Here is a 26,045-nt window from a genome sequence, read left to right as displayed (position 1 = left end):
GATTCTGCAAAGGTCTGTGAATGTTCTTAACTCAAAAAATGCAAGCAGTCACCACACTGAAAAAAAGCTCAGAACCCGTTCTTATTATTTTTACATCCTTTCTTTCAAATTGCTTTGTGTTCCAATTGTGCATGAAATTCATGAACGTATATGAAATTTTTATTTGTCTTTGGTAACTAAATTCAGCAAATTGGCAACCAGGTCAAAGCCACTGTATTAACTTACAAACACTAACAGGGTGCAGTATTTAGTAGGCATGAATGGAAGTATTAAGTCATGGGAAAAAACTGACTGAAGAAAGGGACTTTGATTACAGATTCAGTGGATTCTTTGGAAAATGTAGCAGGAAGTTGTGCTCTCGTTCATTTCACCAAATTCTCAAATTTGATTTCTACGGTAAAATCTAGTTGTTGTTTGCTTGATTAATTTTCTACAGACTTGGTAACTTGGGATGACCTTGAAGGGGTAATCACCATTTTGCCTTTCAGCCAGCCCTTACTTCTACCAATGTACGTATTTGAAAACTGCAGCACTGCAGTACTGCAGTCAAATGCATGTAGATCAGCATATCAGGAATAATTACTCACAAGAGTATACCTTAAATTTATGGCAAAAAATGCTCTAAGTTGAATTTTATGTATAGTTTTATTTATCTGTCTGCTTAAATAACCAGTGAGCTGGAATCAGGTAACAGCAGCTTTTAGAGATGTGACTGCAGAAAAAGAAAACCAACCAAAACTCCAACAACAAAATCACCCAATCAAACCCCAACAATCATACAAAACAAAAAACCCCACCCCACCATACTGTCTTCTAATCTGCTATGAAAGAGGAGAAAATGAGAGAAAATTGTTGTAGGACACATACAGTATTCAGTGAGATCACATATTAATCCTGTTTATTAGTGTGCAGGTGAGAACTTGCACTGACTTCCAATGTTACTATTTCATTGTTTTTTCACTTCCAAACTTTACTGAATCCCTACAGCATTTTGAAAATGGAATGGATTTGAAATAAAAAATGTTTCTGCATGACCTGAACAATAGATTCTTAAAAATTATTCAATCCAAAATCAACATTTGGAAGCTATCTTTACTCAGGAGTGACCCACAATAACTGGAAAGCTTAAGATTTTTCACAGTTCAAAGTAAAGGCTTTTAATATTTTTGAATTACTTCAACTGCTGAACAAGCCCAACACTAATTTCATCCACACATCAATAAAGTTTAAGTGTTTCATTAAATTTAAATTGCTATTCGTTGTGTAAAGAAATTTTAAGCTAATGAAATGTTTTTTATTACAATGGATCTGCTGTACTGTTAGAAGCTGATCATATTTTCCCACTTAAGAAGTAAGAGTTCAAGGGCTTGATAACTTGGCTACTGAGAGAATATGCTCCAGGCTGAATTTTATATAGAAGTTTTGTATAGAAAGCTGAGGCTTTCTGTTACACTAGAATTTTTAACTTAAAAGCACACATGCACTCCTGAGCAGAAAGTGTTATCGAGGAGACAGCTATTTTCCCACTGTGCTAGTAGAACTCTGGAAGTCTGTCCAGTGGCCAGGTTCATTTTGGAGGCTGTATTTTCATCAGTGTTTTTAAAATGTTAAAACCAACAGCATCCTGAACTACTGCACACATTCAGGGTTTAGAAAATAAAAGCTTTTACTACTCCTCTTTCATCTTGAAATCAGTATTGTTTTATGCTTGGCCACAGACCCCTTAGACAAAACTTCAAATCATAACCAAGAATGTGACTGACCAGTGGGTTCACTAAGGGCATCAAGGTTATTGGACCTCCCCTGCTGAGCTGTCTGGGGCAAATTTCAGATGTTTTAAGAAGATTGCCTTTATCTGCACAAGAGGTAGTATAATGCTGTATTTTATATGGCCCTTGAAGAATATCCACCACAAGACACTAAGCACCTTTATCAGGGGAGATCACTCACTGTTATGGATTGTTTCTAATGAGTACTTGCTAAAGGTTAATAAGACAAAACCATTCTCTAAGCACAACAGTGTGAATTATAGGAGCTACACAGGCAGGTCAATGCACAGAAAAGTCTGGTAATTTTGATAGAGCTTAGTTTATTTGGACCAATAACAAAGTTTTAACTTGGGACTTTCCATCTAAAAATCATACACAAATCTCTGATCCTTTATCATTTGAGCTAGAGGACTATGACTTCGCTAGAAACAGCAGCAAACCAGTATCACCTACAGATCAACCTTAAATGTGAGCCACATTCACCTATGAATAGGTAACAACACAACTAAGTTTCACAAATATTAATCGTGACTTGGAAATGCTCCTTGATCTCATAGTGCTCCCATGCATGCTGCCTTCTGAAACTGTGAAGATGACCCCAGTATGATCTAGGTGAAGATTACCAGAGGGAGTTGGAAACAGTCCAAGAAGAAGGGAGCAGTCCACCAGATCTTTTAGCAGCTATCACTACCCAACTGCATATTCCACGAGAAAGAAAAAAGTGCCTAAAATTAGCACACCCGAGGAAATAGATCTTTGAAGGAAAGGATTAAATCCAAGCTAAAAAGCCTAACTAGGAACTCCAGATCTGATACCATAGTTTGGAACTACCAATACCATAGTTGGGTAATTTTACTTTCATGTGATTTACTTTCCCCACTCCACTAGTTTCATTACACCTCAGTTTGTTAAAGATTGCCACAGAAAGTACCTTGAGCATTACCAAGATTTAAAAAAAAAAAAAAAAAAAAAAAAAAAAAAATCTGGTTTCTAAGAGTAACAGTTGAAGGAGCAGTCTAACACAGCTCACTCAAACACCTCATTCACAGCCAAGGTTTGAATTTATTTTGGCTTATAACCCAACTAGGAAGGAAATAAAACCAAATAGTACTAATAATGACTATTGACTTGGAGTTTTAAGCTTTTTGGCCTATGATTTTCTCATACCTCCCTCACCTCCCTAGTCTTCAGTTCTGGCTTCCAAACACATCTGAACCAACCCCATTGAGTTCTTCCTCTCACATACTTCCATCCATTCATTTCTGCTCAGTTATCTAACCTGCAAACCCAACCTCCCTGTGCTCCAAAACTCCATCGTTCTGTAACACTGGGGCACCCAAAGAATTCAGTAAATCAGACAGCAAACATAAAGATGCCATTTGTACCAATCAAATGCAACATAAACATGAAAGCATTCACTATGCCAACAAGCTAGACCATGGAGTATTGTTTTGTTGATGACACAATTTATTACTACTTTTGTTTTATTGGAAGGGTTGAGGCATTACAAAACTTGTGTGGATATACACTCATTCACGCTTGTAAATAAGGAGTGCTGAAGAGGGTGGAAAAAATGCTTGCCCTTTCTCCTCTATGCATTATCATTGATTCCAATCTCCAATTAGCTTTCTGCTTTGAGCAATGCAGGGATTAGATCCTATTACCAAAGACAATCATAAATATACTAAATTATATTAGAAGATTTTAAGTGTTTGTCAAAGAGTATGCTTGAGGGGCTAAAAAAATTAGGTCTCCTTGTAACAAAATCAAAACCAAAACAACAAAAAAAAGGCTGTTGACATTAACATATGTCCTCACAGAGTCTGACTATAAACAAGAAAATGCTGAACTGATGACAAGTATCACACAACTTCCTACAACTGGCTAGACAACAGAAGAGACTTCTGAGTTGTCAGACACGCCTGGTCAGTAAATCCTCTGAAGCTGCAATAACTATACTCTCATTCAGGTGTTAGAGTGATTTGTCATACCACCAGTTAGAACAGGTACATGAGCAGATACAATTCTCAAGGTACAAGACTAAGCTTCCATCTGACCAAGGAATCACAGCAAAACTTCATTTTAGAAATACAAGGATTTTGCACTCATGCTCTTCCCATCCCTAAAGCAATATAAATTAAGTCTGGTTTAGGTCTTCAAACTTTTCAAATGAGACTGACACTTTTCCCAAATACATTATTTCCCTTTAAAAACACACCTTGCTTAAACAGTCAATTTTCAAATTTGCTAAACACTTAATTTTATAGTTTGAGAAGAATGCAGGTTTTCCAACTTTTAATGAAAAAACACTGAAGATAAAATGTTTTTGGAGCTTAATTCATGGAGCTTAATAGTCTTTAGTAAGGCATAGACACATAGACAGAAATGCCACAAGGTATCTTAGCAAGAAGTTTGACAGGTAAAGCCAAAGAGAAACTGGAAAAGTCATGAACTGCAGTCTAGTAAACAACTGCTGGTAGGCTCAACAACATAAAACACCATAAATCAGAACTGTGAGTGAGGGAGGACAACTGAAAAGCAAGAGGAAGCATAAGGTATAAACCAGGTAAGATGCAGATAAACTCTACTGAATGCTTGTACATGTGGACACAGAGGCTGCTGAGACCAGCCAACAAAAACTTGAATCAAAACTGGCAGCAGAAAATCTTGCGTGCAAGAAGTTGGAGAAGCGTATCCAATAAAGTCAACATAAAAGTGCAACTCAGTGTGTAGCAAGTAGGAACTGGAAAATGCGATGTCTCTCCAGGACGGTTTCTAATGGGATTTCTATAATAGCCAGAAATTAAAGGTGCCGTGTTGGCAGAAATTACAGGAAGCTGAAGGGCCATTGCCTTCTCATCTTTTGCAAGGACAATATGCATTCCATTTCAGCTGCTAAAATAATCATTAAAATTTTTAATTGAGACACAAACATAATATGACAATACAGTGTTGTCAGAAGTTAGAAATACAATGAAACCTAAATGCCTCAAAGTGAAAAAAAAAAAAAAAAAAAAAAAACAGGTTAAAATGAAATTACACAGATGAAGGTATTTTGAAACATGTATTGAAATTTGTGCTTATGTTTCAGGCAGCAAATTAATTTTTTACAAAAAAATGGCAAGACTACAATATGAGGGCCCCTGACTTTACAATTTTACTACGTGATTCTGCTCTGTAAAGAATTATGTGCAGTAAAACAAATGGAAGAACTGTAGTTATTCAACGCATGGATTGTTACACTTGCTGATTGAATGGGTCATTTAAAGATGAATGAATTCAACTCATCCTCATACAAATCTGATTGTTATATAGTTGATATTTCCTTACCAGAAGCACAAAACATCAATTTACTAATGTATGTTGCAAGAGCAGTTAGCTTGAATGAAAACCAGCGTATTTTAACTGGACTATTTAAAGACTGCTGTATATAAGAATCCTCTCGTGTGCTTCTTCTTTCCCCCGCTTCACTCTCAGAACCAGTTTTAAGGGTGTAGAACTTAACATACAGCATAAACAGAACAGATGACTGGGGATACAGGCATCACAAAGTCACCCTCAGACAGTCATAAACAAACTACTAAAATTGTGTAACAAAACCCCTCAAACTGACAAATCCTTTAGCAACTTCATTTGCCAGCATGGAAGACTTTTTTCCCCCCAACATTATGTGCAACAGACCTGCAAAACATCGTTTTCTCCCTGTTCACATACATGGCACATTATATCCTTTCATCAAAATACCAGAATTTGGCCTTACTAAAGCATAAAAATTCAGACAATTCCTAAAGACAGGACATCAACAGTTTGAGGGCTGTTGGAGTTCAAAATCATCTACCCTATGTAAGTAAGATAATTCTGAAGCCATCCTTTTAAATGGTTAGGATAAATCTAAAGGGTTACAGAGATTTCAAACAAAACTATTTTGCACATTTCAGTCAAAAAGTAATTGCTTATTTCTAACAAAAAAAAAAGAAAGAAAGAAAGAAAAAGAAAATGATTTGTACTATATCCAAATGTTTTTAAGATGTAAATGCACTTGTCATCTCTCATGTAAGCAGGGTGCTAGTGCCCCAAATTAAACAAAAGAAGAAAAGTTAGGGTTGACAAGTATGTCGCTGCGTAACTACAAATTAAATATACCTTTTGATATTTAATTTTTAACTGTTGAGTACTTTTTCATCAGGCTATTGCCATTAGAAGTTTTTATTAGATTATTAAATTAGACAAATAACAGATAAAAGATGTGACAAGTATAAAAAAATCTGATTTAGCAGATCTGACGCACTTAATCTTTTACTCTGAGAGTGGCATTTCATATATTTGGAATGTTTCAAACAATAATCTCTTAACACACTAAAGAAGAAGAAATTCAGATATAACTTGACTATATTAAATTTATGCCAAGTGCAGAATGAATATCTAAAAACCACAATCACCTTTCAGTTGAAAGTGCAAAATCACCTAAAACTTTCAAAGCAATGTGAAATTTTAAATGCTACAACCCCCCCCCCAACATCTGACAACACAAGTGAAACACAGAAGATATGTATTTAAAAAAGATTGTTAGAACAGCAGCTGTATGCTGTATGCTTGTGAACTCTGAGTGAATGCTGGCTAGACTGCACAGCAGCCAGCATTTCAAAAGTAAGTTATCAAGAGAATTCATCATTATCTGAATTGTTAAAAAAAATAAATGAACCTTTTGTGCAGCAAACAAATCCTCACATACTACAGTCTTACAGAAATTAATACAGTAGTTGCATATGAAAGCAAATTAAATATAATCAAACTTGCCATATTATGAAAAGCAATTTGACATTTGCATGCAAAAGCTCACATTAATAATCTAGAAGATTGAATGCCCACATACTACAACTACCTTTGCTTGTACTACACAAACATGAATGCACAGAAATCTTTTCTATCCAAATTCAGAGCAACCATCTCATTCACACTTCAAAAGACTATATTCCACGTCAAAAAAGTTCAATTTTTTAATATTAAAAAGCCATATAAAAATAGAAATAAAAAAGCTGCTTAATTTTGTCACACAACTAAGATATAACTTATCCTTTTTAAACTAGAAATAAGAAAGCCCCAACAAAACACAATTTACAACCAAAAAAGAGATGAATGAACGGGAACAAAAAACCCGCCTTGTGTGTTAAACTACCAGATTGACCAATATATGCAAAAAACAATCTAAATACATCCCTGGCAACTGATTAACACTATGTTTCCTATTGTTCCTTTCATCTCTTTTAATTATGTTGATAATGTAGAATAAATTGGAACAATGTTTCAAACAAGAGAAAAGAACTAAAGTCGATTTCACTGCTGCTACATGTTAAAATTAAACTGTCTTGTAAAGACTCAGAAGTCTACCCTGAAATTAAAGTGAAAACTTAAATGTTATTTATTAACAATAAATCTAATTAAGTTAATAAAATTTCCTTCTAACACCAGCAGTGACACCTTAGATCAAAATAAAGTGCCAAACATAAAATCACTTTGTGCACAAGCTCTGACATTTAGATATTTCAAACTGAAAAGCGCATGCATGTTTAAAAACTAAACAATAAAAGTTTTAGCACGTAGGCTAAATGAAAATTTGCCCCATGCAAACAATTTATCCTTTTTTTTGAATTTAAAACTGTAACAAAAAGCATATGTATAAGGAAATATCTGATAATTATAGGACAATTGCTGAAATGAGCAAGGCATAAGCTTCTTCCACACTGACAGAAACAGGGTACCACACTTGAATAGCATATATTTTTCAAAGCTTGCTCAAAAGGCAGGCATCTTAATTTTATTCCAAATTCTTCTCCAGAAATGTTCATTTAATACAGTTCTTCTCATTCTTGTATTTTCCTATGAATTTTATGATGCAAGTTACTATTGTCCCCAGGACTTACAGCCAGATGCCGGATGAGGTGCCAGTGATAAATAGTGTCAAGGTTTTTGGATAAGATTTTTCTGAATGTTCTATAACTTACAAGACTTTAGGTAGTCAAATTAACCATGAATGCTCAAACTGACAGGATTCAAATAAGGCATTTTAAAGATAAAGACAAAAGCGCTTAAGTGAGGTATTTACATGACATAGCAAACTCTGTGGACAGAAACCTACCTGCAACTTTTTTCCCCCACCCAGATTATGCTTCCCTCACGTCTCAATTTCTGTAACAGCTCAGGATAGATTTTTGCCTGTATCAGTTCCACTAAATATAAAAACCAGTTGTATTTCCAAATCAGCTGTCATTTTACGAAGCAAGTCAAGTGTACTCATGTGGGAAAAAAATATTATTTAAAGAAGGAATTATAAATTATTGTATTTATGTAGTTTTTCTTTGTGCATAATTTTTACTGATATGGAAAAGAAAACAAAAAAAAAAAACAGGCTAGAAAACAGAAAATTGTCTTACTGCATTGGTATACATGGCTCAACAACAATATTGGCAATAAATACATGAAATTCCTGTACAGGAAATTTATGTGGATTTGATTCATTTTGCTGATGATAGAGACCTTGACATTTGAAGCTTTGATTCTCAAAAAGAAACAACTTTGATAATATTGTCAAGGCAAAACATTTAGGCCATTGCTGTGCTACCCAGTGGTATTGCCTATATATAGCATTGCCTGTAGTGATACTCCAAGTATACAGTAATTCATACATAACATCTGTAAACGGTGCAAAGAAAGTAATCAGTAATATTAATAGGCTGTTATCCCTAGAGGATGAAAGGGCAAGATTGAGGGGATTTCTTAAATTACACAGCAGCCTCTGGTAAGCTCACTTATCTAGTGAGTATCAGATTTCTCTGTCCTTTTATTTGCACTTCAATCCTGCCTCTTGTTTGAATAATCCTGTGCAATCCATTTATATTTCTAAAAAAAAATGGATTAATTCTATTTAATTTTATTTCTAAATCCTACCTTAATTTATGTTTTTAACTTGCTCATCCAGTCCTGGTTTCTCATCTTGCTCTACCTCCATTCCTTGCTTGATACCGGTCTTCATCACAAGCTTTTGGTTCCGGTCTCTCCCTCTCTTGCAGCTACATTACTTCCTATCTGAGCATCCTCCTCCTGAATAATTCCATCTACCCAAAAGCATGACTTCCAATAGTCCAGATCAGGTGACTTCTGCAGAGAACTGCTCAGAAACAGTTGTGGTCTTGAAGTTCTGGACTGGACAGGAAATTCACCACCAGAAAATTCGTAATCTTGTTCCTAACCGAATCCAGTATTTTCATATGCACATTTTCAAAAATGTCCTTTGCAAAAGATGTATCACAGAATCAACATGCCCCCAGTTCTGGTCAGATGTTCAATGGCCAGATGGGATGCTTGAAAGTTTCAGACTGCATCCGGAAAGTTATATGCCTTTTACTTTATCTTTTAAATATATGGGCAAATTGATGTTTTGACCTCTCCCTTTTGAAAAAGAACTATTGTTGTCAAAATTTGCCTTTTTTTATCATCATCATTAGTACTATTTGAAAGCTAATGCAGAAACAGCACATAAAAAAAACTTCATGCCAAACTCTAATGCACTGGCAATCACACAGTAAGGATACAACACTACACATCACTGATAGCACCACTCAGGAACACAGATTCACAGAATGTCTAGGTTGGAAGAGACCTTCAAGATCATCAAGTCCAACCCATGCCCCAACACCTCAATTAGATCATAGCATCAAGTGCCACATCCAATCTTTTCTTAAACACATCCAGGGATGGTGACTCCACCACCTCCCCAGGCAGACAATTCCAGTACCTTATCACTCTTTCTGTGAAAAACTTTTTTTAGTATCCAGCCTATATTTCCCTTGATTCCAGGAGACTGTGTCCCCTCGTTCTGTCAGTTGCTGCCTGGAGTAAGAGACCAACCCCCAGCTGTCTACAACCACCCTTCAGGGAGTTGTAGAGAGTCATAAGGTCACATCTGAGTCTCCTTTTCTCCAGGCTAAACAACCCCAGCTCCCTCAGCTGTTCCTCACAGGGCTTTGTGTTCCAAGCCCCTCACCAGCCTCCTCTGGATGCACTCAAGCATCTCAACGTCCTTCCTAAACTGAGGGGCCAGAACTGGACACAGCACTCAAGGTGTGGCCTGAGCAGTGCTGAGTACAGGGGCAGAATGACCTCCCTGCTCCTTCCTGGCCACACCATTCCTGATCCAGGCCAGGATGCCATTGGCCCTCTTGGCCACCTGGGCACACTGCTGGCTTGTGTTCAGCTGCTGTCACCAGCACCCCCAGGTCCCTTTCCTCCTGGGCACTGTCCAGCCACACCGTCCCCAGCCTACAACGCTGCAGGGGGTTATTGTGGCCAAAGTGCAGGACTCAGCACTTGGACTTATTAAACTTCATCTTTGTTAGACTCTGCCCATCCATCCAACTGGTCCAGATCTCTCTGCAGAGCCCTCCTACTTTCCAACAGGTTGACACACACTCCCAGCTTAGCGTCATCTGCAAATCTACTAATGAAAGACTCAATTCCCTCATCTATGTCATCAATAAAAATGTTGAACAGAAGTGGCCCCAGCACAGACCCCTGAGGGACACCACTGGTGACTGACCCCAGCTGGATGCAGCACCGTTCACCACCACCCTCTGGGCCAGTTCCTAACCCAGCAAAGAGTGCTCCTGTCCAAGCCACAGGCTGCCAGCTTTTCAGGAGTGTGCTGTGGGAGACAGTGTCAAAGGCCGTGCTGAAGTCCAAATAGACAACATCCACAGCCCTTCCTGCATCCACCAGGCGGGTCACCTGAATGCAACTGAGGCCTAAATAGTTTGGCCTGCCATTCATGTATTTTTTTTTTTTTTTCTGTTTCTTAAAATTAAGGCTATGCAAGTCAAGGCAACCAGGCAAATTAAAGAAAACACATCTTTAAATTTTGCAGACAAAAAGATTACTGAAAACAGATAATAATTTCCAATACACATTTTTTCTTAACAAGTCAGTATGTCACTCTTTAACAAATCCTTGAGTAAACAGTGTGTTTGACTCAAGTTAGACCCACTCCCAGTCATATGTATGCTATTTCAGTTTAATAAAGTAGGCATTTTTCAATGCTGTTGGAGATTAAGTGTAACAAAGCTTTGTTTGTTTTGGGTTTTTCTAAGAGGAAAATAAAAAAGATAGCATGCCTACTCCAGTATAACTGCATTGTTTAGATTATGTATGAGTAGATTTTCTTAATTAAAATCTTAGTGTACAATTTAAAGTTGCTTGTGAACAGCAGTTTATGGAAAAAAAATCAATTATATGGCTCTTGGGTGATTTTTTTCTTTCTTTGATTGAATACTGGAAGAAGTCTGATTCTCATTTGCCCTACAAAGAGGCTTTTTTTCATCCAGTCTTTTTCAATAATGAAATTCCTCTACCATCACAAAGAGGTGACTTATTAATCACTTACTACTTTTATCTTCAGAGCACCAAATATTTCCGGGGTCATTGAATCATTGCTACAATCAAACAAACTGAAGATCCTCAAAGCTACTCTTTGTCTGGGTTTTAGCTGGGATAGAGTCAATCTTCTTCCTAGTAGCTTGTACAGTTCTGTATTCAGTATGAGAATAATATTGATAACACATCCACGACTCCGGTGCTGCTGAGCAATGCTTACACTGAGTCAAAGACTTTCCAGTTTCTCATGCTGCCCTGCCTGCCAGCAAGTGGGTGAGGATCCATGAGAATCTGGGAAGAGACACAGCTGGGCAGCTTTCCCTGACTGGACAAAGGATATTCCATACCATATGATGTCATGTTCAGCATAAAAACTAAGGGGGAAGCTGGATGGGGATGGGCTGGGCATCGGTCACTTAGTGGTGAGTGACTATTTTTCATTTGCATCACTTGTTTTTCTTTCTTTTTCCTTGTGGTTTATTTATCTCTTTGATATTTTCCTTTACATTAAAATTTGTTATTATTTAAATTCAATTTTTAAACTGTCCTTATCTCAACACGTGTTTTTTTACTTTTACCATTCTGATTTTTTTCCCTCATTCCATCAGGGCAGGAGAGGAGTGATAGAGCAGCTGTGTGACACTTAGTTGCTGGTTTATGTTAAATGATGATACTTTCATACCAGTAGTCAATAGAGTACATTTGACAGAGGTTGATTAATCGGAAAGGTAATTAATCACCAAGCTGGAGAAGCATAGAAGAAGTGTCTATATGTTCCTTTTTAAAATGTCTAGCTCGGGGATTAACAAAAAAACCCCAAACAGCTTTTCTACTATTTTGAATTGGCAAACACTATGATACGTAATACTTTAAACAAAGAAAAAATTACAGAATAATCCTAAAGGCAAGGTGAGCCCAGTAAGTAGATGTCAATGCACTAGATCAAGAAATGAGTATATAAAAAGCTGACACAATATCTTTGTCTTGCTTAGCTGGTGGGAATCCAAATGTGCCAAGGGAAAACATACTTCAAATACGATGACAAGTTATGTATTATTCAGACACGCTTTTGAATGTGCAAGATGAGTATCTAAGTTATTTCCTCAGTATGTTGTACCACAGCGTATATTCTGAGCACAAAAGTAGAAACAAGAGATGGAAGAGACACTTTTGTCTAAAGTAATAAATTCTAAGATCCTTCTGCTTTTGAACAAACAAGCACCTGCAGCTCTTGATTCACAGATTACCACTGTGCCTCTTGTAATTACCTCCATAACCAATTTTTAAGTACCACAGAATTTTTACTAGGTCTGTCACATACAACTCCATGAAAAAGTCAAACCAAGAATGTACAAATTGATTAGGACAAGTTCACCTTCAAAATGCTATGTACTATGTCACTGCAACTAATTTCCACTTGGCATTAACCAATTCATGTGATAAGTGATGTAAATGTATCAATTTTACATTTGACAAATTACATGTTCAAAGGACCTAAGTGTGCACAGTATTCACTACTGAAAAAAAAAAAAAAGGCGGACACATTTATATATTATGCCCCTTCAAAACAGAGGATATTAAAGCATCTAAATAATGACTAACATCTCAGTCATTTTAAACACCTTATACCTGCCCTTCGATGGTTTAACATTCTTCCCCAAACTACTGTTATAATACGCATTCTCTCATAATTTTACCTTTTGAGAACTGTAATTACATCTATTATCAGAGTAGCCAGATTCTATTGGAAAATATCCCGAACTCCCTCAATGAATTTTATAAGAAAATAGCAAAGATGGCTTTTATAATTCTTTTTATTATATGCAAGCAATGAAGCAAAATAATCACAAAAAACAAGTATTAAAGAGATTATCAATAATGAAAGCAGCTTTAATCATTTAGGGGTATTTGAAAAACGATTTAGAAATTAAGGAAAGTCTGTGAGAAAGAACTCATAATGAGAACATGTCAAAAGTTAAAAACACAGACTAGAAAAAAGTTTTTAATTGTACAGTATATTTTAGCTCCTATCAATCACTGTTAAAATCATTTGAGTTTAATAAGCAGATATTTACCTGTTGGAACGAGACAATCTTTCCAATCAAAATATCCTGCATAAATGCCAGGTTCCAATGACCCAACTATTGGATCTGCCTTGAATTCAATGTACATTTCAAACAGTCTTTGATCCAGCTCTTTCAAGGACTCCATACTAACCTAAAAAATTAAACAAAAAAAAGGAAAGAGAAAGAACATAGTAAATAGTCATTAACTAAAAAAATTTAATTACATACCCCCAAAAATTTCCTCATGTCTTCTTTAATTTCAGCAAAAAGCAGCAATTACTGACACATTTCAATTCATAATTATGTACATAAAAATTTAAGAACTTCCATATTATCTGTCCACGCCATCCAATATAATTTTTTTCCAGATTGTATTCAGCAGTAGACACTTTCATGAAAAATACAAGGAATGTCTAAGCAGGCAGATCATTCAGTAACTGTCTACTGACATGATTTTTTTTCCGGTATGTCAGGAGGTCTTTATCTTGCAAAGTAAACAACTGAATTTTGTGAATGCTTCAAAATATACCCATAAAAATTTCCATCCTTAAACATGAAGATTTTTGTATAATACTTTAGAATTATCAATTTTAATTTTACAATTTATCACTATATTAAAAAAATTACGGTATTTATTTAGAAGTCTCTGCCTTCTGAAACTGAACCTATGAACTTTCCCCTCTCTACTTCAACAAATCTCTGTACAACAGAAGCTACAGCTCGTTAACATCTGCAGAACTCTTCTCTAACAGCTCTCCATGCATTTTTTTGTAATTCACACAACTTAGCCACAATGAAGGGTATATGGACAGTTTGTTCTCTGTATCTGAACAACTTCAAATTTTATACAAGGCTTTTTATTAAACATAGGTACTCCCTGTAATTATAGCTTCTACAACAATTCTATAACACAGTGCATATCATAAAATGTTGAAGTGGAACACCACTATCTAAACATAGTAATGGATGCTAAATGCAAATAAAATGAAATGAAAATCAAGATCAAAAATCTCATGTGACTTCTGCTGAAATGTATTTACCTTCACAAATAAGAGTTTAAGCAACACAAAAAAAAAGCTTTTAAACTAGTGCTCATTTTCCTCAACATTTAGGAGAAAAGGCACATACACACACGTATATATGAATAATAATTTCCAGAAGTAAAAGGGTTTAAAAGTGAGGTCTGCTTTAAAAGCAGGTCTCTAGATCAGACTGGGAATTCAGAAAAAGAAAGAAAAACTCCTTATCATTCTTTTCTAAGGATTTAATACTGCAAACTGTAGAATAAGGGTTGAACCTTACTCACTAGAGGGATGTCTGTAAATTGTGCTCTACTCTGGTATGCCTACATTTTTAAATGAAGAGAAAAAGGAACTGGAATATTTCAGTCAGGAACAGATGCCGAGAAGCTTTCACGAAGAAGATCACAAGTGTAAGGGAAAACAGATGTTATTGAGATCAGAGCTGGTGTTAGGCAAGTTGGAATCTTGAAGCTGGTGCTCAGAAACAAGACACACCACACTTTCCTGCTTTTCTAGGTGACATATCTTCTTTGATTTGTCACAAGAGGATCTCTATCCCAAAGAAAAGCTTTCTATAAAGCATAAGAAGATCAAGGCTATTTTCTTCCTCTTTCCCCTCTACCTGACTGCCTATTTTTAAAAATAATAACACATTTAAAAAGGTATAGAAATCTTTCTCTTTTTTCCTCTTATACAGGTTTCAAGACATTTTTCACTTCAATTTCTTATGATTAGGGAAAATAACAACCCTTAGACCATTCCTATTTAGCTTTGAACTAGTGGGAAAAGTAAGTTAGAGTGCAAAGTCCCTGCAAATATGCACCTATTCAAAGAATCTGTGAAACAACTGCTTCAATGTTCCTCAGCAAAGTGTTTTAGAATTAAGTAATTCCACCTTCCACTTTTGAAGTCATTTAGTACAAAAGATCATCTGCACATTCAATACAGGGTTTTTTGTTTCGTACAAATTCTCTTCAACCTGTTTCAAGTTCAATACACAATTAAGATAGGGGTTTTTCAGGTGGTAGAAAGATGGCAAGAAAGAATGAGCAATTAATTTGAAAGTAATTTTGAGCCCAGGATTGGGAGAAGGAAGCAGAGCAGGAGTCTTTAACATCCACTGTGTATATCCATTTTCCTGATCCTCACGTGGGCTAAGTGCTTATAAAAACATACAATTATCACATTGTTGTCTTTCTGCTATGAACATCCCTGTGACTACAGTTTTCAATTCTTGCACTAAAGCCATTTTGAGCCTCTACCTTTCAACGTTATCTAATTATCAGAACTGTGGAAACAATTTTATTCAGAAGCTCAATCAATGAGCTGGATGAATTTTATGGGATACATATTTTTGTTCTACTTCCTAAATGACTAAACTGATGATAAGTTTAATTAAAGAATTTCCACAGAGAAGTACAGGAATCATGAGTATGTGCCAAGGCAGCATGTGCTAAAAACACAGTGTAATGTTTGGCTGTTTCACGTAATTTTGTATTTGGCGCACTAAGAAAAAAAAATTGAAATAACCATATAGAATGTAAGGAAATGTTCTTGGCTATCATTTACAATTTCTGTACTTCAGAATGTTAGATAAGAACGATTTCTCTACTAACAAAGACAACTTTAAAAAAAACAGACCGGTGTAAGAACAGACAGTTTTTTACTAAAACACACTGCCAAATTAACTTTAAATTTATAAAGTTCACAGAATTTAAAAGTATAATTTAATTTCAGTCTTTTCAGAGAAAAACAAATATTTAAAAAAATTGCCAATTCTTTATTACATCTTTTTAATCTAATACTGAAATAAATTAAAAACTTTCAGAAGTTTAGGCGACATAACAAAAAACTGAAACAATCAATCTCCCCCTCCCCTAAACAGTTAGGAGTTTCCATCCTCATTTAGAATTAATAAAGGGCTGAAAACTTGCCTTCTTATGATGACTATCTACCCAAATCCCCCCAGCTGGCATTACCCATTGATGCGTCCCATACATGCAATACTGCACCAGTCAGAGTTTTCAAAAGGTTAATGCAGATTGGAAATCAATCTGCCAGTTCAACATCTGAATTTGTTCATTTATAAATGTACCAAACTTTGTGGCTGTGCAAGGCAGGGTGTTGAACACATACGTAACAGATGTCTTAGCTGCTTCTAATTGTACTGGGCTCAACTCTCAGCAGCAAAAAATGGCAGTATCCAAAGTAATTTTCTATATTGTACGAACCATACAAATCATAGCAAACCCTTTCAAATGCTATTCAAAACTACTTAGGCTGTAGAAATTCAAGCAACATTCAGGCATAACGTGACTAAGGATGTACTACATAGTTGAACAATCAGTTTGAGTGAAATACTGTACTCTGTACTGAAAGAGATAACATTTTACTTCCAACCAACAAATATTTCTGTAAATAAACTAGCTTTATGGTCCTAAGGATTAAGTCACAACATTTCTCATAAGAAGTGATTAATCTTTACAAAAAGGCAGGAAAATGAGACAGCTACTGCCACCCACTTCGACATTTTCGTTCTTTGAAAAAGAAAAAACAACAAAAAAACCCCCAAAACACAACAAAAAACCATGAACTAGTTTATGAACAAGACCTATCAGTAATGCAGATTTCCAGATGAAATAATTTATCAAGTATATTCCTGAGATAACAATCTTTTACTCTCCGCATTAGAGAACACAGTGACATTAAACAGCTTTACTAAGAAATCTGATAAGCTCTGCCATTGAACACACAAGTCCTCAACAAGAGGTCACATTTTCTATACCAGCTACTTAAGCCCTGTATGAACACACTGAATCATAACGTTGTTGTTGTTGTTGTGTCCAACTAATGCTTGGAGTCCCACCAATTTGTGGAAGGCTCACCCAGGAGTCATTTTTGGATGTTTGGACACTTGCACCTACTTTTCACAGAAGGTAAACCAAGTAAAAGTCTTCTAGCAATGATGCTTCATTCCAGTGCTCTCACTTACTTGAGTTATTTTATCAACACCTTGGAAGCCATGTTTCTCAAAATGTTCAGCTATATTTAGGAAGGTGTGACGTTCCAGGTAACGGCAATTACTGAGCGCAATTAAAAGTCTCTGCTCCTAAAAATTAAGAGAAGAAAAACCATAACAGTTGAAAAAAGAAGTATCAGCATAAGCAACACTGTAAATGTATATAAGAGTATTTTACAGACTCTCTGTGCATAATAAACATTCTTATAAATAAAGTAGGGTTTACAAATACTTTTGTCAATAAACTACTGAATGAATATCAGGTATGATGACTGAACATGATGCTTCTTCTAAAAGGATCCAGAGCATTCAATGGAATAGTTGTGACTAATACAGAACTGTGGTTAAGACTTCTTTACAAAAATTAGGTTTGGACAGCTTTCCAGGAAGCTGTTTCTGGATTTTACTTTGTTTCAAGAAATATACTAAGAATTATGACCATCATAAAATCAACTGAAGATCATCTTCACTTTCCCAATGAAGCTGGCTAAAACAAGGGAAGCAGGTACTGAACAAATGCACTCACCAGCTCCAAAGTACTAGAACATTCTGAACTACATTATATAATTCCAGCAGTTTGAAGAAATTCTAGGGTGTTATAACTTATGTCTGTTCTTCAATGACTTTTTTTAACTACAAGGGAATTAAATACATTCTGGAGTTGAGATAACCACAATTGCCTTTCCTCGATCTTGATATAATAAGATACAGTTTCCAAACAAAGAACCAAACAAGACAGAACTGCTATTTAAACAGATTGGGTCTTCCCTCTCTCCCTCTTCTTCTTTTAATTTCAAACTATTTTTCTACTTCAGATGAAAGTTAAAAATAACTGAGAAAATATCTTGAAAACAAAATTAGTTGACAGTAAAGTCACCATAACAGCAATGATCTGATTGAAAATGGTATTGGTTTTCAGACCCAGACCTCCTGACAGTTTTGTATTTCAGTAATAAGATGACTAGGACTGAGAGTTGCTTTCTACTTTAAGTTATAATTGGGCAGTATGCAGACTATTCAAAATATGAGAATTTAAAAAATACAGTGACAAATCTTACTCCAATCACTCACTTTCTCTGTTTTCATTTAAGAAAGAGAAGACAATTTACATACGATTACATACGAAAATGATACCATGGAATCATGGAAGCCAGACGTTGTCTAAAATTATGATTTTTTTTAAAGTCTTTGTACCTATGACATATAGGAAGAATTCCCAGCCACAAGTCAACAATTAATATGAAATCTATGTGTTGCAAGAATAAAATTATATAAAGAACTACTAATTACAGTCCACAATTCAGAAACTTGCCCCAGTTTGGCAATCTATGATTCTTTATTGCAGCAGAAATGATTATTGCTCTTGTAAATTAGGCAAAGCTGGGATTCCAATAACATTTAAAACCTGTACTAAGGAATATTAATTTCACAAGAGGTTCTCAGTAGGTTTCTTGCAGGTAAAACCTATGTTTTTTCATCAGTTGCTTAAATGAAAGAAAGTATATTATCTGAAGTGTCAAGAGTATTAAAAATCTTTTTCCAACTTCCTAAAAGCCCAAAATCAAACAAGCCAAACAAATAACCAGCACTTATTCTCTGTAAATTTTCTGGGGGAAAGTGTATTACTGAATATCTGTTTCTTTGTGGGTTTTAAAAAGTACTCTTCTAGTCTAAAACAAGGTCATAAATCAAAGTCAAATCCTCAGCTGACTTAACACCAGTGCTATTTTCACTGATTTCCGTGATGTCATTTTAGCTTCTGAGGACCCGCTTACAAAAACCACTGTCATGAGCTACCTTAACATGGTACACTAAGATACCATAAAAACTAGTGCTTTCAACAAGAGAAATGCCTGCAGAATACAAAATTGTTCTCTATAAAAAAAGAAAACTAAATTAAAAATATTTACAATAATGGAACAATAAAAAAGAACCACATTGCTGTGTCTTTGAGAAGTATTTTCACACCAGCTTTTAGATATAGAAGCCAAACTTACTGAAGAAAGACTTGATTCTTCATGAATGCTTCCAAACAAATCTGGAGATGAAACATCAACTGAAAGACTAGGAATATTGTTTAAAAGGTAAGTATATACACAAAAGTATAGTGCTTTTGATTATTTGATACATGGTGGATTCAAATCAACAGGAATGAAATGTAATCTTGTTTCAAACCCCCTTTAGATCAGATAACAAAGCAGCCCATGTTGTTCAGTTTTTCCAAGATGCCCACAAAGCCTGCAGGAGGAGCTTGGTAGTCTGATAGTATTATTCTAGCTACAGACATTTCCTTTCCTTCCTAAAGCATTTCTATTTTCTATAATTCCTGTTTTGCCACAGATTCTGTTTTAACACCTCTCCAGCCAATGGTCATTTGAATAGGAAGAAAAAGACATTTCATTAAAACCAGAGTTAATTTGCCCTTTCTAATGCATATTGCTGTGTTTGCCAAGTGTCAGGCCTTTTACAAATGTTTGTAACTCTTGGAAGCTCAGGCTACTCTGACTTGTTTTGGTCTCCAAAATAAGTGACTCATAAGCATTTATTGAACAAACAACTTTCACAAATTTAGCAGAAAAAACAATAAAATCAGTAAAAAATAGAAGGGAAGAAGAGAAAGGCAGGGGATGTTTCACCATGACTGGATGTTACTTAGTGACAAGTACAACTGATTCCATGTAAAGTCATGTCAAACCAACACATCTGCTTCAACAGCACACAACTAGTGTCTGAATAAAACAGTACAAGTAATGTAATATTAATTGTCTTGTATGATCTTTACATGATGTATATGATGCCACACAAGGTTTGACGTAAAAAGTACTTGCTCTTATTTCAAAGCATCACTATTCAGAGGCAAAAAGTATTCACAAGAAATATGAAATACAGAAAGGATAAACCCCACCCCCATTGAAATGTAAGACTTGCACACACAATTGCACAATGCTACATATAAATCTTATTTCTTTTTACTTACTGTGATGTATCTATGTCACCATCAGGTTTGGTGCTCAGTTGTTCCAAACAATCTATAAAGCCCTAGGAAATAATAAAGCAAGATCTAAATTTTCTGCCAGAACTAAAAAAAGTTCTCAAATTCACTTTTACTACACTCAATAAAAGCAGAGCAATCATCATCACCTTGTTTTGTCCTAAACCTTACATAAATACAGTAATGTTTAGTTACAATTTTGAATGTATATTTTCTATTTTGCATGCATCATAGTTTACTTGTAGGAAAACACAGTAAATTTTAATCCTGATAAGCAATTTGCATGACGTATATCTAAAACGATGCAGTGCTGATTATTAACCATGCTGATTATTAGCATGGTTAACAGTTTTCATGTGCTCAATCTGAACAGTGGATCCCAAGTAAAAATTGCAGAAGCCTTACTATAATCCTTTTGTTGCTTTGGCTCATGATTTCTTATTCGAGAAAACTATTAAAATGGTTCAAAAGCCTAAGGAATGCTATTACCTAATTTCAAATCAATTAAAAAAACCAGATTTTGTTACAAAGAACACAGTTTTCTGCTACAAAAATTAAAAGCTAGATCCCCAGCTGATGAAAATCAGCATTTCTCCTCTCACTGCAGAATAGAGATGTCAGATGGCATCATTTCAGGAAGTATAAATTCTCAGTAAAATCTTGAACAATCACATTCAGTAAAATACTATGTCACTTACTCTCTGAGGATTTGCCATCACTAGATTGAGCTAGTAAGCTTTACCTACTTAAGTCAAACATTTCTCAGTATCGCAGTGTGTACCAGAGGAACAACACAGTCATCAATTTAAACTACCTTTTGGAAGGTGGGTAAGGTATAACACACATTTTTGATCGCCACTTTTGTTGACAATTTCGTACTTCAAAGTGCTCAAGTTACCTGCATGATCCCAATGCTTAGCTGGCACACATCCTCCTGTGTTTTCTGCTGCTGGAAAACCTGAGGATGCAAGCATATTATTTCAGCAGAACAACTTCACATGGCCTTATTCTCAAGGAACGACTGAGTAACTCATCCCTAAAGAGATGACACAATTAAAGGAATGACTGCTGGGACACTGTTTTCTAATGGATCAAGTTCAATTTTTCTTCTAAAAATGGGAGAGACAATACAAGTCCCAGTAAACCATTTGATAAGCATGAGGAGATAACACAGTAAAAGGAAGAAAGTCCTAGTACATGTGGTATGTGTCATTGTCGGCTAATGGAATTGCAGCAAAAGCTCACAGGATATTTCAAGGTCTTTATATCCTAAAAAGAAGGATTCATCATGCAGGTGAATTCACTGCAGATTCTTCTGAATAATGTCCATTAAGAACATAAGACAAGCTAGTCGGAAAGATTAATGTAAATGAGGACAGAGAAACAATATCCATACATAGAGCCCCAAGGGAGTTTGGAAAAGTGTTAAACTCCCTTAGAACACTGAAAAACCTGAAAGAAAACATGAGTGTTTCGGCCAATCAGGGCTTACTCAGTACTGAGTAGATGGGGACAAAAAACTGAATTTAAGTTCTTCAAGTAATTTAGATCCAACACCGAGTGAAGAGGAATGGCCTCTCCCCTTTTTATTTTAGATGTAATGCCTACTGCTATCTGAAAATTACGAGTAGAATTTTTTTTTCAGAAGAACAGCTTTAAGGATTTAAATACAGGTTCCATCTGCCCCATAAACACAAATTACTCTTAACAAATGAATCACAAACAGAAGTCTAAAAGATAGCACAAGTGAAAAGGTGCACATAGGGAAAAAAATAAGAAAAGTTATATGCTTGGATCATTCTCTGAAAGTTCTTTTCATGTAAATTACTACTGGGTTTCAGAAGACGAACAAAAATGAAAACATAAATCAAAACTTACACTGGCTTCTCCAGGTTTGCAGTCCAACACAGTTTTAAGAGATTGCAAGGAATGAATAATGCACTGTTCAAACTGGGATGGCTGAAAGTCAAATGAGTTGTTAAGTGTAGATAAGCACGTTAAACATGCACTACACAAACACATAAAAACTTACAAGGTATATAGTAAGCTCTTAATTTCCAAATTATCCCAAATAAGAGGTAGGAGGGGAAAAAAAACAAACCCACACTTCATGTATTACCAGAGGACCTTTTAATGGTGATGCGCTTTTGTATGTAAATTATCTACAGAATTATTACCATAGATCAATGTACTTTTTTTTTTTTTTTTTTTTTCATCAGAATGAGACACTTTTATACCAAACAGCCTCATATAAAAGACTTACAAAAAACTTTTAGAGCTTTTTGTGGTAGCATTACCAATGCCCGTTGACACACTCTCTCCTCCACCCTTTGATCCAAGCTGGGATAGAATTTTGCCTGGGATGTCCAATATTTCTGCACTGTATTTCAGAAAAAGGTTTCTAAGAAAATCAGACTGAAGCTTGTTTCAGTGGAACAAAAAATGGTTTGAGGGGCTGTTGTTAGCTTCAGGTTTCCAAACCTGAAATATGAGTGTCTGGGTAACATGTATCAACTTCATCCTGAAAGTGCAAGCAAGTTCACAGCAGAGTCATTAGTCCCTTTTTCCTTGTCTTTCTCTCTTCCCTGATAAATCACACTTTATTTTTTTAATGCATCTGTCTGCTGGTATTGGGCAGGAACCTGATATGCAGGGCAACATGAAGCAGTCACCGCTCTAGGAAAGAGAGACATCATCTTACTGGATTTGGGTCAAAGAAGTGGACAAAAATGTTTGTAAGTCCTGTAAACTTGCTTTTCATTCAGTAACTAGTTTATGGCATGCCACCAACTTTAGGCTTAGAAATAACTTTTATTTCTGTAAATGTTGGAGGTGGATTGGGAAACTGATGCTCACATGGCAAAATCAAGAAAATCAATTCAAAAAAGCCACTCAATCTGTATTTAGTATTTTTGGATCCCTTAAAAGAAGGAGGACAGCAGTAAAGTGCTGGTCTTGTATTTTTGCTTCCACACTATAAAGCAACACATCTCAGGAGACAAAAGTGCTTAGATATATGATTCTTTGGATATTATGAAGCTGAAAAAACCTGGTTCTGTATCTCACTGTATCTTTTACCTGGAATATAAATGGGGGTCTTCAACCTTTCCTACAAACAGTTTCTACCTCAAGTCTCAAATGTCCCCAAAGACACTGCCTGGCTCTTTTTTATACTGGTTAACCTTTGCTCTAATACTACCCCAATGAACTCTACTTTAGTAGGTAAATAATCTCACTATGACAAACACAGTCAACTTTGCCATTAAAATTCAGCATGTTTCAACCATGGCCTCAAAAGGTATCCAGTGAAGTATTGTATACAAGGAATGAATGGGTGATTTCTAAGTACAAAAACAACTTAAGCAGTTTTATAAATAAGATGGGTTAGGCCACAGCACAAGCATAAAGAAACAACACTTCTGTAGAAGAACCTTCCCCCTGCCCTCATTCAGATGAACACAGTGAAAAACAGAAAAGTTAAGGGACTTGCCCATGGCAGCAGCAACTGATATCAAGACCAGAAGCCGTAAATCTGGTTACAGTACTACAGTTGACAACAACACTCCTTCCTACAGTATGCATATTGTGACTGCCTAATGTCCTCCTACTCAACTTCAAACAGGTATTTATAGAAGCAAATAAGAACTAAAAAAGTCTGTGGAGCATTCCCTTAGATAACATACACAAAGCAAATCTCCCTCCCACAGGCCTTTTCTGCTTTCGCAGATTGTATTTAAGTCACACCTACAACGCGCTTGCTGTGTTTTAGGCATTACTCATTACTGTTTATTTCCAGAAAGCATCTCACTAATTTATCTGAATTTGGTTTCAAGTCATTGGTTGTTTCTGTATGTAGGCAATCTCCTAAATTAGTTGCTTTTCAGTTCAATGTCTCATTATAACATATAAGTGACCTATTTATTTAGCTACCGACCAATTCCATGGTAGTGTGCCTACTAAGTTATGAAGCATTTTGATGTGAACTGAACTTGTGACCTCAACTATGACTTTTTACTCCAGTAAACCATTAAAAGTAACCATTCAAACAATTAAAAAAACCCACTTCCCTTATATATCTTATCTTAACAAAACTACAGATACCAATATGCACACATATGAAGTCCAAAGTAATTTAAATTTTGGAGAATACAGAAATCACTTTTGTTACACATGCAAAAGAAAGAAAAAATCTAGCAAAGGAAGCGCCTACAAGACACCAAGTATACCCACCAATGATGTCAAACCTTCATTGTCAACAACCCAGTCCTCCTTTTCAGCTAATCTCTTTATATCTGTAGGACAGAGTAATAGGGGAAACATGGGATGGGTGGGTGGGGAGACAAGGTATAAATTTTAATTATTAAAAACTCCTTGAACTTGAAAAGAAACCACAGACACTAGAACTGCAATGACTAGGCATACAAACAAATAGCACTACAGGCTTCAAAGCCTTCAGTACTCTCAAATGACTAAGAATGGAACTCACACATGGTGTGCTGCTGACACCACAGAGAAGCACATCTATGATACACGGCAGGACTTGCATGAGGCATATAGTTTACTGGAAAGTTTAGAATTAAAGGAATATTGCAAAGGCTTTCAGTTTGTTTTAATTTTGTAAGTTTTTAATCACAATACAAAATACTTCATCTAAGAACCCAAGTCTCTAGTTTGTAACACTCCAGCCCTCAATTAAAAATGAAAGAACAACTGCTTAGCATTTTAGCAAAGACAGAAAGGATGGCACTTAATTCATATTCAGAACTATAAAAGAGGCACAGGGTCCCCACTCAGGGTAAAGGATCCATGGTGTTAGATTTTCTTCAAAAGTACATGAACGCAGATGCAAATACACTCTCTTCCACTACCCAGAAGTTGTTAACTTATACAGGGTTACTATATAACTATTTATTGGGATGTGAATCCAGAACCTATGCACTATAAAAACACGATTCCTCTATGGATGGCATGCATCCTGCATCATCACTGTGTTTTAACTGAAGCGTAAAGAGAACAAAGATGAACCGTGTGCAGTTTGTGGGGCTTTGACATATGATTTTCCCACAGAGAAACTGCTCATCAGAAGTGCCTGCACATCATGAAACTCCCTTTTAAATGAACAAAAATTTCAGTGAATTACCATCTTTTCTAAAAATCCAAGAAAAGAGGATAACTAATGCATGCTGAAAGGTATCTTCAAATTCTTAGTGCTTTCTGTAGCTAAATGAAGAAGCTTAGTTATAGTGTCATACTCTGCAACTCTCATGGAAGTATAGGCTCAGTGAGGACAAAAGGCATTAAGGGATTGCGCAGAATAATTACTCTGTTCACTTTCCTACTTAATTAAATTGATATTCTTCTAAGGGTTTAGATTGCACTGGTCAGCCTTTACATGTTTTTGTGGCTGCTCACTTTTGCATACTGTTCTTAGCTAATACAAATATAAAACCCACCAAACTGCTTTCTCATATTTCACTGCTCATCAAATTCCAGTCAAATACATACATGTAAACTCCTTGTCTAGTCTGACATTCACATAATTTCTCTTTCATGACTTTATGACCAGTGACCACATACAGGAGGGAAAGAACACAGGCTGCCTCTCAGGGCCAGTGTGTGTATATGGTGTTTATCATAAGACAACAAAAAATAAAACCCTGTGCGTGGGAGGGTTTATCATATTTGAAAAGCTAAAGTGCTCTAATGAATATTTTAACTACATCTGAATATTTTAACTACCAATGCCTTTGATAG

The 26,045-nt window shown here is 35.7% G+C and overlaps 1 protein-coding gene across 2 annotated transcripts in view; it reads right to left on the bottom strand.

Annotated features, from left to right (window-relative positions):
- Positions 1 to 26,045, bottom strand: part of EXOC2 (exocyst complex component 2) — a 129,026-nt gene that overhangs the window by 24,021 nt on the left and 78,960 nt on the right. For both annotated transcript variants that reach the window (XM_040062072.2, XM_040062054.2), the window contains exons 17-23: positions 24,522 to 24,583; positions 22,170 to 22,250; positions 21,190 to 21,249; positions 20,277 to 20,338; positions 19,297 to 19,363; positions 17,273 to 17,389; positions 13,268 to 13,409 (exon numbers count right to left, since the gene is read on the bottom strand). In XM_040062072.2, coding sequence (XP_039918006.1) covers positions 13,268 to 13,409; positions 17,273 to 17,389; positions 19,297 to 19,363; positions 20,277 to 20,338; positions 21,190 to 21,249; positions 22,170 to 22,250; positions 24,522 to 24,583 — 591 coding nt within the window. The remainder of the gene's footprint in view (positions 1 to 13,267; positions 13,410 to 17,272; positions 17,390 to 19,296; positions 19,364 to 20,276; positions 20,339 to 21,189; positions 21,250 to 22,169; positions 22,251 to 24,521; positions 24,584 to 26,045) is intronic.

Source organism: Hirundo rustica, chromosome 1 (assembly GCF_015227805.2).
Source record: "Hirundo rustica isolate bHirRus1 chromosome 1, bHirRus1.pri.v3, whole genome shotgun sequence".
NCBI classification, from domain to species: Eukaryota; Metazoa; Chordata; class Aves; order Passeriformes; family Hirundinidae; genus Hirundo; species Hirundo rustica.
Note: the sequence above shows the minus strand (reverse complement) of the source record. Positions and strands in the feature narration are given on the sequence as shown.